This window comes from Musca autumnalis, unplaced genomic scaffold, assembly GCF_047663935.1.
Source record: "Musca autumnalis isolate F117 unplaced genomic scaffold, ASM4766393v1 scaffold_4, whole genome shotgun sequence".
NCBI lineage: Eukaryota > Metazoa > Arthropoda > Insecta > Diptera > Muscidae > Musca > Musca autumnalis.
This window is the reverse complement of record NW_027411977.1, coordinates 142,674,637-142,693,488: the sequence shown is the minus strand read 5'-3', so window position 1 is coordinate 142,693,488 and position 18,852 is coordinate 142,674,637. Positions and strand designations below refer to the sequence as shown.

The window sequence follows — 18,852 nt, the reverse complement described above, 5'->3', positions numbered from 1 at the left end:
TGTATGTGGAAGAAAACGTATGCAAGAGTCACCGTATTTGGATATTTTAAAGTAGAATTGCGTGATCCAGACAAGCCATGGATATACCATATTGTATGTCAAAATGCATGGAACGTCTAAGGTTATCATCCAGAGTAAATGAAGATGTCAAATGGGTCGTAACATCCGAGATGTTAGAGATTGTCTTTAAAATTTACCTAATTTACCCTAGAAATCCCAATCCTCTACGTTGTTATTGTAATCACGGAGTAGCCCGAAACTTCGATTTCTAGCGTAAATTATGAAACATGTTCAACGAAGATCTAGAATTTATAGTGAAAATTTCAAGACCACAGTGAAAATCTCGGATGTTGCGCCCCATTTTACATCTTGATTTTCACTGGAAGATAGATATGATATGAGATAGATATGAGATATCCTCGATTATTTGATTAGATATTTGTCATTACAATAAAATCTTCAAAATATAACCATTCGTATTGATATTTCACCATTAATACCACCATATTTGAAATTGACTTAAAACTCAGACGACCCACATTCATCAGCAGGTTCTTTCCTTGGAATAAACCCATTAGAAGTAGAGATATGTATGTTAAATACAATTTTACAAATTGTAAATTAGGATAGTTGAGCGTTTTTTTTTCTATATCTGTAGTACTTGACCACTTTGGTACCAATTTAAAACTGAGAAGGTCTTCATTAATATTGGTTACTTTTATTGAAATTAGCACAACCAAAGCTGGGACATCCATAATTCCAATAAAAATAAAAAAATGGGATGGATTGGACACAATGCGACGTCTAAGTTGTTTAAGAGCCTATGCTATACTACTTTGCATCATTATAAAAGTGGGATTTTTCTATTTTCATTTACAGGCGTTTTGGAATGCCCCAAATATGCTCGCATAAGTAAAAAATGTTGACTATTTCACCCGTAGAAGTTTTTTGTCCATTGCAACTTCTGAATATTGAGAATATTGTTTGACCATCACCAAAGTAGATTTCATATCCACCAATAATTTTGTGACGTTCCGATCAAAATTGCGACTTGTAGTGTGATTAGCAAGCTCAGATGGACAGGCGGATGAACCGCCTCGTCGAGACATTCACTTTGTTATACTCGTATATAGAGGTGGGTGGTCTACAGTGTAGACTCTACACCATTATTTCGAGGTGTTGCAAACTTTTGAGCCAAAACAAACTTCACATAGTGGCGTAGGGTATAACCAGGTGCATGTAAAAATTTAATATTTAAATATAAATTAAATATTAAATATAAATTATTAATTTTAAATTATTACAAATTCAATGTTTTTTAATGTGTATATTTCAGTATCTTAACGAATTTTAAGAAAAATGTAACTTTTTTTTAGCTATCATTGTGATATTATTTTTTAAATTATATGTACAAAGTTATGTGATGTCCAGTTTTTTATAATATTATTGATAGGTCCATTGAAATTTTAAATAAGAATTATCTATTCGTTTATAATAATGTACATTTGTTCAACAATGTATATTTGTTCATGCAAAAAATATGTCGAAATATGCCGTTTCTTTCAAAAAGATATGTTTGTATTTTAGTTTAATTAAAAATAAACATATTTTTTAATTTTGGCTGCCGTGTTTTATGTTATTGTTTTTTTATTGTTGACCTATTGTTGTAATATTTTGTTGCCTTTTATTTGTATGTAAAAAAAACTACCAAAATTGACCCACTGTAAAAGATATTTTCTCCTTTCCAGAATCTGAAAGAATCTACTGACTTTGAATATTTTGAAAATTGTATAAAGAACGAAAATGTCAAATGACATTTCTTTATTAAGAAATTCAAATTAATCAATTAAATATTAATTTAATTAAGAAACAAATCTTATTGTTGCTCTACTGAAAGTTTGCGTTTTTATACCCTCCACCATAGGATGGGGGTATATTAAGTTTATCACTACGTTTGTAACTACATACTCGAAATAATCATTGTAGACCCCACAAACTATATATTCTTGATCAGCGTGCAATTCTACATCGATATAGCCATGTCCGTCCGTCTGTGGAAATCACTCTAGAGTCCGAACGGATTGACGTAGGTGGATGAAATTTTGGGAAAATATATTATTTGTACGTAGGACTTTTGGTATTGAAAGCGGGCTATGTAGGTCCACGCTTCCGTATAGCCCCCATACAAAATGACGCGTGACGCGTCGTCGTTTTAAGGGATTTTAAGATATTTTTCCCATTTTACCACCGAATTGGTTGTAATTTGGTATTTTGTGTCTCCAGAGGCCTACCAAAGTTGGTTTGTATAGGTCCACGTTTTGGTATAGCCCCATATAAAGTATGCTTCATTTTAATATATTTTGAATGTATTAGTCCCAATTGACAACAGACAGACGTTTTGATATAGCCGCCATAGGACGATATCTCCCGATTTTCGGTATTTTGAAGGTTTTGACCTCATTATCACACCGAGATGGCTGAAATTTGGTATTTAGTCTTCTTTGGGGGTATAAAACTTCCCCCCAGAAATTTGTAGGTATAGGTCCGCGCCATCATATAGCCCCCATAGAACGGTAACTTCCGATTTTCGGTATTTTGAATGTTGTGGCCACATTAATCCACCGAAATGGCTGAAATTTGTGGTGGAGGGTATAAAAAGTTCGGCCCGACCGAACTTAACGCTTTTCCCACTTGTTTATTTTAAAACTGTAGATATGTATTTGTAAATGGTATGTTCCAGAACTACTATTTTCGATATTTTTACTTCGATTTTACAGTGTTTTATTTAAAATGCTTTGGTGTCCGTTTAGTTCAAATCTAGTAACTCAGTTTTCACACAGTTGCAGTTGACGAATCGAACTAAAACTTTGCACACTTTTCAGATTTGGATGACAATACATAAATATGAAACCAAAACCAATATGGGTCCATTTTTTCTTATAGCCCCCATATAGCGGTACCACCCGATTTAAAGTATTTTAAGGATTCTATCTTCATTTTTAGGCCGAATTGGCTCTAATTTGGCATTTGGGGTTCTGAATGGTACAGGAACTTAAACGGCAAAAATGTTTGACATAGGTGAAGGTTTTGGTGTAGCCTCCATATAGCGGTACCGCCCGATTTCAGATATTTTAAGGATTTTATCTAAATTTTCGGCCTAAATTATAGCTAAATTTTGTTATGAGGCTCTCAGTGGTCAACAAATTTAGTTACTGAAAAGTTAAAAATAACAAATAATTAAAAAAATAAAATTACAGTTTTTTATTTATAAATGTACTTAAAACTAGAAAATAATTTTTATGATGGAATCTCTCAAAAATAGTTAAAAAATTTAAAGTACAGTTTTTTATTTATAAATGTACTTAAAACAAGAAAATAATTAAAAACAATTAAGTTACAGTTTTTTATTAATAAATGTACTTAAAACTAGAAAATAATTTTTCATGATGGAATCTCTCAAATAAAACGCTTGCATTTGAATTAAAAATTGTGACAATATTAAACAGCAAGCGTTTTATTTGAGAGATTCCATCATGAAAATTTCTTTTTTAGTTTTAAGTACATTTATAAATAAAACACGGTAACATAATTTTTTTAATTATTTTTTATTCTTTACAAACATGAAATGTTTTAAAGTACACACAATGTAAAAGCGGTTTTGTTGTTTTAAATAAAATACAATATGTCGTATAGGAAACACTGCCTAGTATTAGCACAAAAAATTAAAATTTCACAGATTTTTTACAAAAAAGGACAAATGTGTTTATTTCAATATAATCTATACAAAATTTCAAATCATAACAAGGTGAGTGTATAAATTGAATATTTGCACTGGAAAAATAATCCTAAAGTGTCAACTACTATCTCTTGAAATTAACTCCTATTAACTTAATATCTATATCAATACTTTGTGTATTCTACCATTTTACAAAATGTTATTTTTGTATTGATTTTTTAAATAAATTTATTTTTCTTGGAAAAAAATATGAAAATAGTTATCTCTTTGTAAAATACATAAATAAATTACGAAAAATATTGTGTACATTTCCTGATCATAATCGTAAAAATAACAACAAATCTTCTAATAGAAAATTGGTCTTGAATATGTAATTACCCACCTATAGAGATTTTTTGTTGTTGTGGTTTGTTATTATTGTAATAATTTTTTCTGACCATAGTTATGATTTATTATTGTACAGCAACAATTGTTGTTATCGGTTGTGAACATGAATTCATGTTTTAATTATTTATTAGAATTTTATTTTATTGTGAATTGATTTTTTATATTGATTTTCTAATATTTTTTAATACAAATTGGTATGTGGTTGTTGTTGCTGTCAGTGGGTTTTTTCTAATTTAATAATTCTCAACTTGTTTTCAAAACAGCCAACAACAACAACGAAAACATAATATTCATGTGGCACGTACCATCCGTTCCAGCCATACATCCATCCATCCCATCCATAGTTGGTTCTTCATTTCATTCAATATTTGTTTGAATGCAGAACCATTGCTTGCCTTGTCTGTCTTCATGTGCAGCAGGAGAGTTACTTCATGTCTGTATTTCCTGTATGACACACAGCTGCAGGTAAAAAACAGACACCAAATTCCCTTAGTTAAGTGTTGGTGTGGTGTTGCTGTAGTTGTTGTTGGTTTTGTAGTTATGTCTGTCTGCATGTTTTCAGTCATAAACTGGAAAAAAGTCATAACATTGTGAGGCACGTTACAACCAACCGACCGACCGACCAGCTAGCAATAAAATTTTATGTAAAAAACATTGTTGTTGTTGTTCTTGCTGTTTTTTGTTGTGCATACATGTTTTGGGCCCTAACGCAATGCATTGTGCACACACCCAACCAACAAATTCCGCTTCCGTTTTTTCCCTTAGCTGGTATAACACAACAACAAGATGCCTTGCACATGCCTAAATGGTCATAATCGTTGTGTTTGAGCCACACACAAACCCCTTGGCAACATGTTTGAGGGTTTGACAATATCTTGTTTTGTGATATTAACAAAACATCTGCCATTGTTTGGCCTCTTTGTTTTGTCTGCTTTTCTCAATGAAATCCCCCTTGTAAGGGGGTTCTTACAAACAAGCAAACATGTTTGTGCCTCATTTGGTATTCAGTGTGGGTTGTGTTTTTGTGAAACAGCTGTTGTTCTGGTGATTGCGGGCCTGTGTATTTTGGTTGTGGATAAGTTGTGTGATGTTGGGACCACTCGCTCGCTCGCCTGAGTATCTTTGCGCTTTGGATATGATTTTCAAACAAGTATTTCAAGACCGGCAGTTTAATATTCTGTGTTAGTTGCGTACGGAACGCGAAAGTAGAAGGATGTTTTTAGTGAGTGGAAATTGAAACGGAATTGAGATTACGGTGTGGTTGGCAAGAGAACGAACAAACGTATCTATCTACCAAACAACCAATATACAACAACTACTACTATGTGGATTATACAAACAACAACAAAACACACAACCCCCAAAATTATTTATTAGTTTTTTTACTTATGCTCCAAATCAACAACCAACCCCCAAAACTTTGTGGATTACTAGCTCCAGCAAACATAACAACAGCAACAACATAAAATTCTATCACTAAGCAACGTTTGAAAAAAATTTATGTCATTACGTTATAGAAAAAGAATACAATAACGAAACGCACAACTGATTGAAGAAAATTAAATAAAAAAGTGTAACAAAAAATTTTGTAAAAACAAAACGAAGAAAAGTGCAACGCCAAACAAAAATCGGTGAAAATTTTTTAACATTTACGTTTTATGCTCAAAATGAATTTTAAGTTCAAAACAACAAAAGCAGCAACAACAAATCATTTATTAAAAAGAATTTCTAAGCAAAAGAAACGAACCAATTTCTTCTACATCATCAATCAGTATCAAACACTCGATGAACAAAAAAAGCTCAAGTGCAAGAAGCAAGCAACAAAACTAAGAAAAAATATCAACTATTTTGTCAACAACAAAAACAGCCCATCATAGAGTGAAGGGCAGACAGGCACAAAGCAAAAAAGGAAGACAAAAGAATAATATAAATTTAGTGAAAAAAAACAAAAAACGGAAACGACACAAAGTTTAATCAAGCTATAGTTTGTGGGCTTTTGGCCAAAAGAAGACTACCACGAAGAATACTGTTTTGAAAAAGTTGGTTGGTTACAACAACACACAGTGGATTATTAACTTCAGCCACCACCAACAACAACAACAGCAGCAGCACGCACACAAAAAACAGGACTGAAAACAGCAGCTGTTTCGAAAAACATTTATTCCCCCCTCTTTCAAAAAACAAGGAACAAGTGGACTAAAACTCCAGCCTGGAAGAAGGATTTTGAATAATTTTTAAGGTAAGTTAGTGTTGCAAGTCAGAGGAATAGTGAAAATGGCCAGCAAAGAAATTTTCAAATGTAAAAATGAAGAATTCTGTTTTTTGTTATAACAACAAAGAAGTTAAAAATTAGTTGAAAATTGCTCAAAACGTTTTAGATTTTTTAATGAGATTTCACTTTGCGTTAACAGTTGCCATACAATTATTTATGCACATATTTTCCAAGTTGTGGAGTGGAGTAAAAAAACAACACTTACAGTAGGATCTGCATAATTCGAACTCTGTTTGATTGAAAACCTCAATAGTCGAAAACAAATTGGTGGTTTAATGAAGCCTTTGCCTTGGAAATTGAAAACCTCGATAATTCGTAACAAATGATTTGTGGGACTTAGTTTTAGGAAGCTGGCCTGCCTTGAACACAAAAGGTCATATTTTGTTTATTAGGATATTTGAATTTTGCAATAAAAAAACAAGTCCAATAAACATAGAATAGGTTAGTTAGTTTACTTTGCATATTACCCTGGCAATTCATCATCAAAGTGGACTACTGCCTATAATGATGTTCATCTTTTACCAATAATAAAAAGTTTATTAAAGAAAATGTTATACTTTATCATAGGCTGTGAAACGCTTGGACGGACACCGCAACACATGCAATTGTATGAATTTTTACAGTTTAGCTAGCTATTGTTTTTCCTTTTTGGCATTTTATTTCTTAATCCGCAATTGTTGCAAACACGTAAAGCGCCTAAGGCATTGGCTGCATGGAATGTTTGAAGCTTCAACGTTGTTGTAGTTTTTTCTTCATTAAATATTTCAAATGGTTTTCGTAATTAATAAATAAAGTTATTAGCGTTCTTCTTTTAATTGAATTTCATTCAAGCAATAAATAAAAGAGAAACATAAAGCAACAAATATTTTTTTGGAAATAAAGTTAAAATTGAAAAAATACAAATAAATTTATTGGAAATTAAATTAAAATTAAAAAAAATAAAAATAATGTTTTACAACACTTTTCCCACACATATAATGAGAATATTTTAAAATATAAATAAATAAAGGTAATTTCCATTATTTTGAAAATTAATTTAAAATTAAGAAAATAATAAAAAATACTACATTTTTAATATACAAATATAATGAGAATATTTGTGAGCTCCTTAAAATATAAACAATAATAAAAAATAAATAGTAAAAAATTAAAGTGAAACATAAAATATTATTAATAAATAATAATAATTATAATAAAAATAATAAATAACTCAAAATAAATACTAAAAATTTAAAAATCAATAAATTAAAGAGAAACATAAAAATGACTTAAATCAATTAAAAAAATAAAAATTATAAAATATAAATGAATAATAAAAAATAAATAGTAAAAAATAATAAAATATTTAAAAAAACATAAAGATAACTTAAATCATATTTGTAATTAATTTAAGAAAAAATAAAAATTATAAATAATGAATAATAAAAAATAAGTAAATAATAAAAAAATAATAAATTATAAAAATAAATAAAAAAGGAACATAAAAATGACTCAAAACAATTTTTTAATAAATGTAAGAAAAATTAAAAATAATAAAATATATTACTATTTATTTTTTATAATTTTCAGTTTTTTTAAGTTTTTCTTAAATTAAGTAAAACATTTAGTTGAGTCGTTTTTATGTTTGTTTTTATTATTTATTATTTTTTTTTGCATTGTTTACTTTGCATTGTTTACTATTTATTTTTTATAATTTTTTATTAAATTATAAAAAATAAATAAATAATAAAAATTAAATGATTAATTGAAAGAGAAACAAAAAAAATAATTAAGTCAACATTTTTGAAACAAATAATTAGTAAGCTCTTTGAAATATTTTTATCCTAGAAGCCTTAGCAACAATCACATTGGCCATTGCGTTACAATTTGGCCACATTTGTATATTTAACCAGCCAGCGAGCGTGTTATTTGTTTAGCGCTTGATAACAAGTTTATTAGCAACAGCAGCTTTATGTGCGGACAAACCCCAAATAAAAACGAATTTTCCCACCGCCTTGGCTTAGAGCTTTGTCTTGGCCACAGTAAGTCTTTGTTTAGTGCTTGGTCATTAAAAGCAATTTAAGCATAAAAGTCATATGTGTGACACAATCTAAGACAAAGTCGGTGTTTCTTGGTGTTGTTAATGGCCCAAAAGAGAGCTTAAGAAAATAAAATTGTGTGAACTTTTTTTTGTTGAAAAATTCCTTGGAAGTTTCTTTTTTTTTTGTAACAACAAATAAAAATCCCCCTACCCCCCATAACTGTCAGGGTTTTCATAATTTCTGCCATTATTATTTTTGTTCATATTGGCTAGTATGCATGTTGTTGCTGTTGTTGTTATTTGTACTTCACGCAGGGAATATAATAGGAATTTAATGATTTGTTTTTGTTAGTAAATGTCACTGTAATTGAAACGAATGCGATTAAACATAATTTTGTGCTGTTTGACAATGACAGAAGCAGCAGCCAGCCAAGTCAGCTCAGGCAGCCACTGCTAGCTAGCAAGTCAATGATGATGATTTTGATAATGGTTTTGACAATTTTCTTTAGTCATCTAATCACAATGAGAGAATTGTATACATTTTTTTCTTTTTGTAAAAAACATACACACAAGACAGACCTTGATTTGTTTTTTTTTTCGCTTTGCTTTCAAATATTTATTATCTGTTTATTGTTTGGAGGTTTTCTTCGTTTGATTAACTTCTGCTTGTTTTTTCCATAGAATTTTATATTCAATTAAAATCTCATAAACCAAATGAAAGCACGGCAGGAGTTTGTATTTTATGGCATACTCATATTTATTTGCAGCTCTGTTCAATAGTAGACAGACACAGAAGAAAAACTGGGTTAGTTGGTTGTTCTTTTTTTTGTAAACAAAACAAAAAACGTTTTTATTTATATCATGTAAATAAAAAGTTTTTTTTTTCTTTTTTTACAAACAACCACAGGTTAAATAAATAGTTTATTATTCTAAGCAAAAGCCTCGCGTACACCACCATAAATGCATTTCCTGCAGTAATTTGTTGTAATTTCTTTGTGGCCTAAACTCTATACCAAACAAAAAAATCAATTTTTGTTTTTGGTTGGTTGTTGTATTACATCTTTTAGCAAAGTAATTAATTTTATTTTTTGTCTATTGTTTTATTTACAGTTTTAAAAGAAGACTCGACCTGAAATACAAAAAATGGCTCAAAAAACACACGAAGCAAATTCATTGGATTCCACCTTTGAATCGATTATCATAGACATTCCACAATCAATAACATTCTCATCGGTAGCCGCAACATCATCATCATCTTCATACGATACCGATAGCAGTGTAAACAGTGCCACCTGCTGTACCAAACATCAAGAGCATCTCTATATGCAGCGGGCGCCACAAATACACAAGCATGACATTACAGCAGCCACAGCCGATTTGGAAGCTGTTTATTTTAAAGCCGATCAACAACGTAAAAATTGGCCAATTTTTATTTTAATGATTTCGCTATTAGAAGTAAGTATCCGCTAATCAAGTAAATATTAACTAGCTTTTAAATCCCCTCCCTCGTTTTTCTACAATACTAATTTTCCTCCTTTTTCTTTTTTTTGCTTTACTTTTAGATCGCCGTCTTTGTTTATGACATTATGACTGTACACAAAGACGCAGCGGCCAACTCGTTGGATTTACCCTTGGCTATACCCACCGATTCGGTGTTCATCTATCGTCCAGATCGTCGTCTACAAGTATGGCGTTTCATCTCCTATATGTTTTTGCATGCCAATTGGTTCCATTTGGGTTTCAATGTGGTCATCCAATTGTTCTACGGCATTCCCTTGGAGGTAATGCATGGCTCCATAAGGGTGGCCGTCATCTATTTTGCTGGTGTCTTTGCCGGTTCTCTGGGGACGAGTGTGGTGGACTCTGAAGTCTATTTGGTGGGAGCCAGTGGTGGCGTTTATGCCATTTTGGCAGCCCATTTGGCCAATATTACGCTGAATTATGGCCAAATGAAATATGCCGTAGCCCAGCTGCTGTCAGTGGTGATATTTGGTAAGTTTCACACACACATACATACATATCTAGAAAATAACTAGAATTGTTTATATCAGTCCAACAATTTGAATAAATTTTTAAAAAATTTAATTTTTTTTAATCCGCAATCTTATTTTTTTTTTTGAAAGTAAAAAAATATAACTACCTTTCTTTAAAGTGAAAAAAAAAAGATTTTTTTTGAAAATAATTTTTAAAATATTAAATTTTTTATTTTTTTTTAATTTTTTTAAGAAATTATTTTTCCTAAATTTTAAAAATTTAGGAATTAAAAAATAATATTTTTTTAAATCTGAAGGAAATTAATTTATCCAAATTTTAAACATTTTAAAATTTTCTTGTTTTTTAGAGTTTAAAAATAAAAAAATAGTATTTTTTAAACAAAAAATCGTTTTTGTTAATATAAAAATATTTTTTAATATAAAAAATAAAATTTTTTTTAATAAAAAAATTAAATATTTTTAATATAAAAAATGAACTTTTTTTAATATGAGAGGAAATAATATTTTTATGTTAAAAAATAATATATTTTTAATTTATTTTTTTTATAAAATTTTAAATATTTTTTTAACTTTAATATGTACTAAAATAGAATTTTGGACTTTTTCATCAATTCATTCAAGAATTATCTTTTGTTTTGATTAAATAACTAATTTCAAATTCCTTTTTTTCTTCTATTTTTAGTATTGTGCGATCTGGGATATGCATTCTATACACAATATCTGGCCATTGACAACGGCAGCAACAGCAGCATCAACAATGAGGCACCTCCTGTCTCATATATTGCCCATTTGACCGGTGCATTGGCTGGTCTGACCATTGGTCTTTTGGTGCTAAAGAATTTCGAGCATCGCACCTATGAGAATCTCATTTGGTGGTTGGCTCTGGGTATCTACTGTGCATTCACCGTATTTGCAATTGTCTTCAATTTGATCAATACGGTGACCGCTCAACTCATGGAAGAACAAAGTGAAGTTATTACACAGCATTTGCTACACGATTTGGGCGTATCATAAATACACACAACGAACACATTGAAAACCATTTCCCCTGCCCCCGCCCCTGCTTAATTCTCAGCCCTTTCTTTCTATTATTTTGTTTTGAAAAAAAGTAAAAGAATCCCCTTTTTGCCTTTTAAAAATGCAAAAAGGTAACGTCCCCTCCCCAGCCCCCACTTTATCTCCCCCACTCAATGAAAAATAAAGAAAGAATTGTGTAAACAAATGTTGTGATAATACCAAAGACTGAATTTACTTCATAAAACAAGAAACTAGAAAAAAAAACAACTATAATTTTTTATAAACTAAAACACATAACTCACACAAAAAAGAGAAATACTAAATAATTTATTGTAATTTTTTTAAGAACACACAAAAACAAATGAATATTGTATCTAATTTTTGTTTTGTTATTATTTTTATTTATTTATTTAAAACCAACACACACACACAAAAACTCTCTGACCTTGCGCAAACCAATCCTAAAATAAAATAAGGAAAACGAAAAACAAAAACAATTGCACACCCACTAGTCAAACTGATTTTTTGAAAATTTGTTAAACATTTTATGTATTATTACAAATAATCGAAGAAATATTAACTAAAAAATCTCTTAACTTACTAAAGAAACAAAATGTAAAATTAAAAGAAAAAGAAAAACACTTCTATTCACACACAAAGTATTATTATTTATAAAACAAACAAAAAAAACCAACATAAATTGTAAAAAGTATCCTACTAAACGCAAAACACTAAAAACAAAGTTGTATTTAAAAACGAAGTTGTATTTGAAATCCAAAAAACATGTTATTTTTTATATAATAATTTTTATTGTTTTTATTATAATTATTATTTAATTTTTTATTTATTAAAAAATGAAAACAGGTTTTTTTAATTATTTCACAAAAATAAAACACAACAAAAAATAAATTTAAACCAAAGAAATTTAATTCCACAACAAATGTTTAACACATACATACACAAAATAATGCAAACAACAAATAACTAAGTCTTCGTGTTCAAATCTTTGTAATAAAAAATTTCGAAATAGAAAACAAATTACCAAAAAACATAAATTAAATAGTCCGCTCTTTTTCTCTATACTACATACTAGTGTTTCCGAAAAGAAAATGCTATCCCCGCCCTCCAACAAATATTTAACTAAATGCCAAAAACAAACTATTATATAAAACTAAAACTAATAACAAAACAAATTGTCATTGTAAAAACAGTTATATTTAAAGTACATTTTATTTGAAAATTTATAAAACAAACTAAACAAATTCCACTAATCCACAGACATTTGACCGTAACGTAACGTAAAGAAGTTTTTACCATCTCCCCACCTCCTTCATTCATTATGTATTTATTTCAAATCCCACAGCAACAATACTCTGTGTTATATTTAAGTGAATGTATGTGTTCTCCTGCCCTTCCAAAAGGAAACAGGATGGAAAAAATAAAAAAATGCGAAAAAAATAACAAAAAGAAAAACAATAAATAAAAACCAATAATAAAACAAAATGTTATCAATATAAAATATACGTTTTTTTATTTGGAATGGGGTTACTATAATGGATTAGAAAAGTGGGCGAACAATTGGTTCTTGGATTTCGAAATGTGTTGAAAAATCTGCGAACACACTTTAGAGAGGCTATAGTTTGTGTTTCCAGTCGCACACAGGATTCTTTACTTATTTCTCTTCTGCCTTGGGATACGTAATCGGAAGCAAAAATCGACTTTAAGATCATAAGATCTTTGCTGTCAACTAAAAAATCGAAGGAACAATAAAAACATAATTTTTTATTTCTAGAGGAAAAATTCATGATTTAGAGAATTGACTGAAGGCTTTGCTACACACTTGTCATGCACACACATACTCGAAGGGGTTCATCGGCCCGACAGTATGACTGATAACAATCCCACGACGGCCGGTTCTATGTACGGATTGACCCGAGGAACCATCTTCTCGGCCAGGGGCCGTCACCTCAGCAACTACTTGTTCGTCTTTATTTTTATTTTGGGAGCGGCATGTCCCGGAATGCCTGCTCCGGATTCTTTTGGTCCATGCCGGGATTGAGAGTAACCCCGGGCCATGGTTCTGCACCGTTTGTCAACGTCTCATCCACCATAGGTGTCGGTGTCAATGAAATGCAACGGGTGCCAAGGATGGGTGCATTTCAGGAACTGTTCAGGCCTCACCTACCTGAGGGAGTATTACGACAGGGTTTATGTTGCCTCGTGCTGCGCCAATATGAACCCCAGTGAGTCTACATCATCAACATCATCGGATTATGAAACTCCCCCGCAATCTCCCAGACAGCAGTATCAGCAGCAACCATTAACACCGCGTATTGCTGTCCCAGTTCCTGAGGATGTAACATACTTGCAGTTTAACTGCAATGGTCTTCGAACCAAGATCAATGAGATCGTGGACTTTATGAGTCGGAGAAATATTATGGTCGCGGCGATCCAGGAAACGAAGCTGAACAACAACTGCAGTCTTCGGAGTTGTGATGGATACAACGTTATTCGCCAGGATCGTACGAGAAGTGGGGGTGGAGGGCTTGCATTCCTACTGCACCAGTCTGTCCAGTACAGACCTATCTCGCCTGACCTAGACTCTAGGGACCCATACTTGGAGTGTATGGGGGTAGCGGTAAGGTGTGGATCCGCCGAGATAGAACTGCTGAATGTGTATATCCCGCCGGTCAATAGCTGTGCCCCGCGTTATTTGCCTAACATCAGGCCACTGTTGCGAGGTGATAACCGGCTGGTCCTAGGGGATTTCAATGCACATCACGAGTTATGGCATTCAGCTCTGGGGAATGACCAGAGAGGTACAGATCTGGCTGAGAAAATAGATAGCTCCACATTCTGCACTGCGAACGAACCAGGATTAGAGGAGACTGCCACAGTTCGCCTGACATATCCATCGTGTCACCTGGTCTGACGAATGACGTGACATGGCAACCCGTCATTTCCCTTGGGTCGGACCATCTCCCAATCTTCAGACCACCAGACTTCATAACCTCTGAACGCCGCACTTTCATTAATCATGGAAAATCAGATTGGCAAGGTTTCAGAGAGTTCACTAATCAACGCTTCAGAGAACTGCCCAGTCCCTCTGATGTTCGGGTAGCAGAGAGGAAGTTCCGAGACATCATCACTGCTGCAGCCGCTCGCTTTATCCCTGCTGGTCGAATACCTGAAACAAGACCCAATTTCCCAGCAGAGGCGACGGGATTAGCTAATGAGCGTGATGAGCTTCGCCGTACGAACCCTAACGACCCCAGAGTCTGGGAATTGACAATGGAAGTCAATAGATTAGTCAGTGAACGCAAGCGGAAAAAGTGGCCAGAACATCTGAAGTGCTGCAACATTGGAGCCGGCTGTAATAAATTGTGGATAACGGTTAAGGCGCTATCGAACCCTGGTAGGAGAGACGATCGGACATCTGTCACGTTTAACGGCGTGGCTGTGACAGATCCGAAGAGGTGCGCTGGCTATTTCTGCCGACAATTTATCGAGCACCCCGATAGCGACCGGGCGAAGAGAAGTGTTTTGCGTCGTTTGCGATCTCTTCCAGCCGAAGAAGAACCGCCACAATATACGATGGATGATGTTGTAGATGTTATCCGAGGCGCAAAGTCTTCCAAAGCGCTTGGACCTGACGGAATTTCTATGGTGATGCTAAAACAGCTGGATGACCCAGGAGTCGAGTATTTAAGTAAGGTCCTCAACTTATCGCTAGCCACCCTAATAGTTCCCGATGCCTGGAAGATGGGCAGGGTGGTCCCGCTGCTGAAACCTGGCAAAGATGCCAGTAAAGGTGAGTCGTACAGGCTGATTTCACTTCTATCACCAGTAGCAAAGATACTCGAGGCATTACTCCTCCCCAGCATCAGAACGTGTTATCCAGTTGCAGATCATCAACACGGGTTCCGGAAGCAGCACAGTACCACAACAGCACTGCACGCCATTTCCACATATATTGGACGAGGACTCAACTAGAACAAACCATGTCACAGAACAGTGATGGTAGTATTGGATCTGAACAAAGCGTTTGATACGGTCAGCCATGCTAGGCTGTTCGGGGATATCGAGAATACTACCCTCCGGCCTTGTCTGAAACGCTGGGTCATCAACTATTTGTGTGGTCGCCAGTCATACGTGGAATTCAGAGACAGGAAGTCCAAACCCCGTAGAGTGAAGCAGGAAGTTCCCCAAGGAGGGGTGATATCTCCGGAACTGTTTAACCTCTACCTCTCTGCAATTCCACGCCCTCCCGACGGCATTGAGTTAATTACGTACGCGGATGATTGTACACTCATGGCGTCAGGTCCCAATATCGGTAACGTTTGTGAAAGGCTAAATGCCTATCTCATTGATCTTGTAGAGTTTTTCCACGCGAGGAATATGAAAATATCCACCACTAAGTCAACAGCCACACTGTTCACCACATGGACGGCGCAAATGAAGCTCCCACTGAATGTGCAGGTCGACGGTGCAACTATTCCGACCACAAACTACCCCAAAGTCCTAGGGGTCACATTCGATAGCATGTATAAGTCGTCCCAGTATACAACAGTTATATGCGATAAGCTGAGAAACAGGAACAAGGTCCTCAAGTCCCTAGCCGGCAGCACTTGGGGTGCGGATAAAGAAACCTTGTTAATCACATATAACGCGATAGGTCGGTCTGTGGTGAGCTATGCGGCGCCAGCGTGGTTTGCTAACGTAAGTGATAGATGAGAACAGCTACAGCGTGTCACCTCATGTCTGCAGTGGACCATTTACATGAGGAGACAAAGATCCTTCCTGCGAGTCGTCACAACAGGATGTTGACGATGCAGTACTTGCTTGGATGCTATAGGCAAGACCACCCAAATCACCATCTGGTGGATATGCCTGAACCCCCCAGGCGAGTTAGGGAGGGCTATAGAGATCTAGAGAGAGAGGTCCAAAGATATAAAAGAGAACCTCTAGATCAACGTGCATACCATGCGGTTGCAGAGGCTCTGGCAGCCTACAGTGTGAATATAGTCCTCGAAGATCATCCACCACCCGTGCAGCGGAAGAACAGCAGCTGCCAGGACAAACGAGAGTCGTGTTGGCGCAACTTAGATCTGGTTGGTGCAGCCGCCTCAATTCTTACTGGGCCAGGGTGTCCTTTCTGAGCTTGGAGCTGGAGGCAGAGCCGAATCAATAAATAAAGATTTACATGTACTTGTAGAAGCTGCTACAACAACAACATAACACGGTCCGACAGCCAAAATTACACATGAACTGGACTTTATACGTCTAAAAATTTAGCCAAAATGGAGTTTTTAATTTGTCGATTTTCATTCTGTTGACCTTTCAAAGGACATTCAAATTTCAAAGGACAATATTTTTCAAAAAAAATATTTTAAATATTTGTTCTTATCGCACGATGCTGGTGTCTGTGCCATATTACAGAGTAGAGTATTGGCTTTATATAATAATTATAAATTATATAAAATTTTTAAACATATATGTTATATATTTCAATATTCTAGCTTTGTAAGTTTTTATTTAATAAATATTTACATGAAATGCATCAAAGAAAACAAAAGATTTTTTACTATCAGCCCTATCATGAATATCAACTCTCCGTGAGTTATCTAACTCTCTCTTTTAAATTGCAGTGCCAGAGAAACAAAATTCATGGGGAATTTACATTCATAATCAGGCAGTATATCACTGTGCGACACAGCGATAGAGTTGTGTCGTTCATGAACGAACCAGTTCAAAGGAACGATTCCGTGAAAAGAACGAACGGATCCGTATCCAGCTCATTCTTTTATATCGTTCATTTAGATCCCCGATAGCTTGGCATATACTTCAAAAGAAAATAACACAGTCAAATGTATTGTTGAACGAAAAAGAGCCAATGAACGAACTAAAAGATCGATCCGCTCAATGAACCAGATTGCCCAACACTACACAGCGACAAATTAACCATATTCTGACGCCGCAGCAAGATAGAAGACCAAAATTAAGAGGATACGTGGCCTGGCGTTTTTCCCTATCACTTTCGTGGTTATGGGCCCCCAAAGGTTTAAGGCCTTGTTGACTTCTAAACCTCTAAGAATTTTAATTTGCTCTTGGAGGCAAAGTTGTAGCTCTTGTCTTAAAGAAATAACTCTGAACATATGAAATCCACCAAACATATTCAGGTCAAAATCGTCAAGGTCAAATTTCCCTTATAATTTTTTTCTATTTCCGATAGGGATAGGGAGGCATAAGTTATCAAGAATTAAAAATTTAAATTTGATAAAAATATAAATTCTTAATATGACTGTTTATCGCCGAGTCTGAACGGCGCACAGTGTTGCCGCTTCCATACAAAAGTGGAAACAAATAGAAGGATTTGACATAGGTTGATGAATTTTTGCGCAAGTACTTATGATGGCATAGGAATGAGAAATTTTAACTTTGTTCATATCGGTTCATATTTGGATATAGCCCCCATATATATCTTTACCCGATTTTCCTATAATTCGGCCAGTTTTCAACGAATAGCCTTCAAATTTAATATAGGATATTTTCTAATGCCCCTCAGCATTAGATTTTCACAAAAATCGGTTCATATTTGGATATAGCGCCTATATACTATATCTTTCCTCGATTTTCCTATAACTCGGCCAATTTAAATCAATAGCCTTCAAATTTAATATTTTCTTAGACCCCTGAGCAGTTTAATTGGTTTTCACAAAAATCGGTTCAGATTTGGATATAGTGCCCATATATGTATCTTTTACCAATTTCGCTATAGCTCAGTCAACTTTAATATATATATATATATATATATATATATATATATATATATATATATATATATATATATTAGAGCTATATCCAAATCCAAACCGATTTTTGTCAAAATCATTAAAACTGAAAAGGAAAACATGCCATGTTAAATTTGAAGGCTATTTATCAAAAATTGACCGATTTATAGCAAAATCGGTATATGTGGGCTATATCCAAATCCAAACCGATTTTTGTCAAAATCATTAAAACTGAAAAGGAAAACATGCCATGTTAAATTTGATGGCTATTTATCAAAAATTGGCCGATTTATAGCAAAATCGGTGAAAGATATATGTATATGTGGGCTATATCCAAATCTGAACCGATTTTTGCGAAAACCAATAAAACTACTCAGGGGTTAAGAAAATATCACATATTCAATTTGAAGGCTATTCGATCAAAATTGACTGAGTTATAGCAAAATCGAGAAAAGATATATATGGGGGCATTCTCCACCTCTGAACCGATATGAACCAAAGCTGAAGTTTTTCATTCCTATGCCCTCATAAGTAGTTGTGCAAAATTCATCAACCAAGGTTAACTCCTATTTTTGTCCACTTTTGTATGGAAGCGGCAACACTGTGCGTCGTTAGCAAGTGAAATTAAAATTTAA

At 33.6% G+C, this 18,852-nt stretch overlaps 1 protein-coding gene across 1 annotated transcript; it reads left to right on the top strand.

The window, feature by feature from the left end:
* Positions 1–5,181: 5,181 nt before the first annotated feature.
* Positions 5,182–11,862, top strand: LOC141404162 (protein rhomboid-like). The gene is made up of 4 exons (XM_073987492.1): positions 5,182–6,362; positions 9,526–9,870; positions 9,978–10,407; positions 11,092–11,862. The coding sequence occupies exons 2-4, from the start codon at positions 9,559–9,561 to the stop codon at positions 11,421–11,423; spliced, it is 1,074 nt and encodes a 357-aa protein (XP_073843593.1). The 5' UTR covers positions 5,182–6,362; positions 9,526–9,558; the 3' UTR covers positions 11,424–11,862.
* The last annotated feature ends 6,990 nt before the right edge of the window (positions 11,863–18,852 follow it).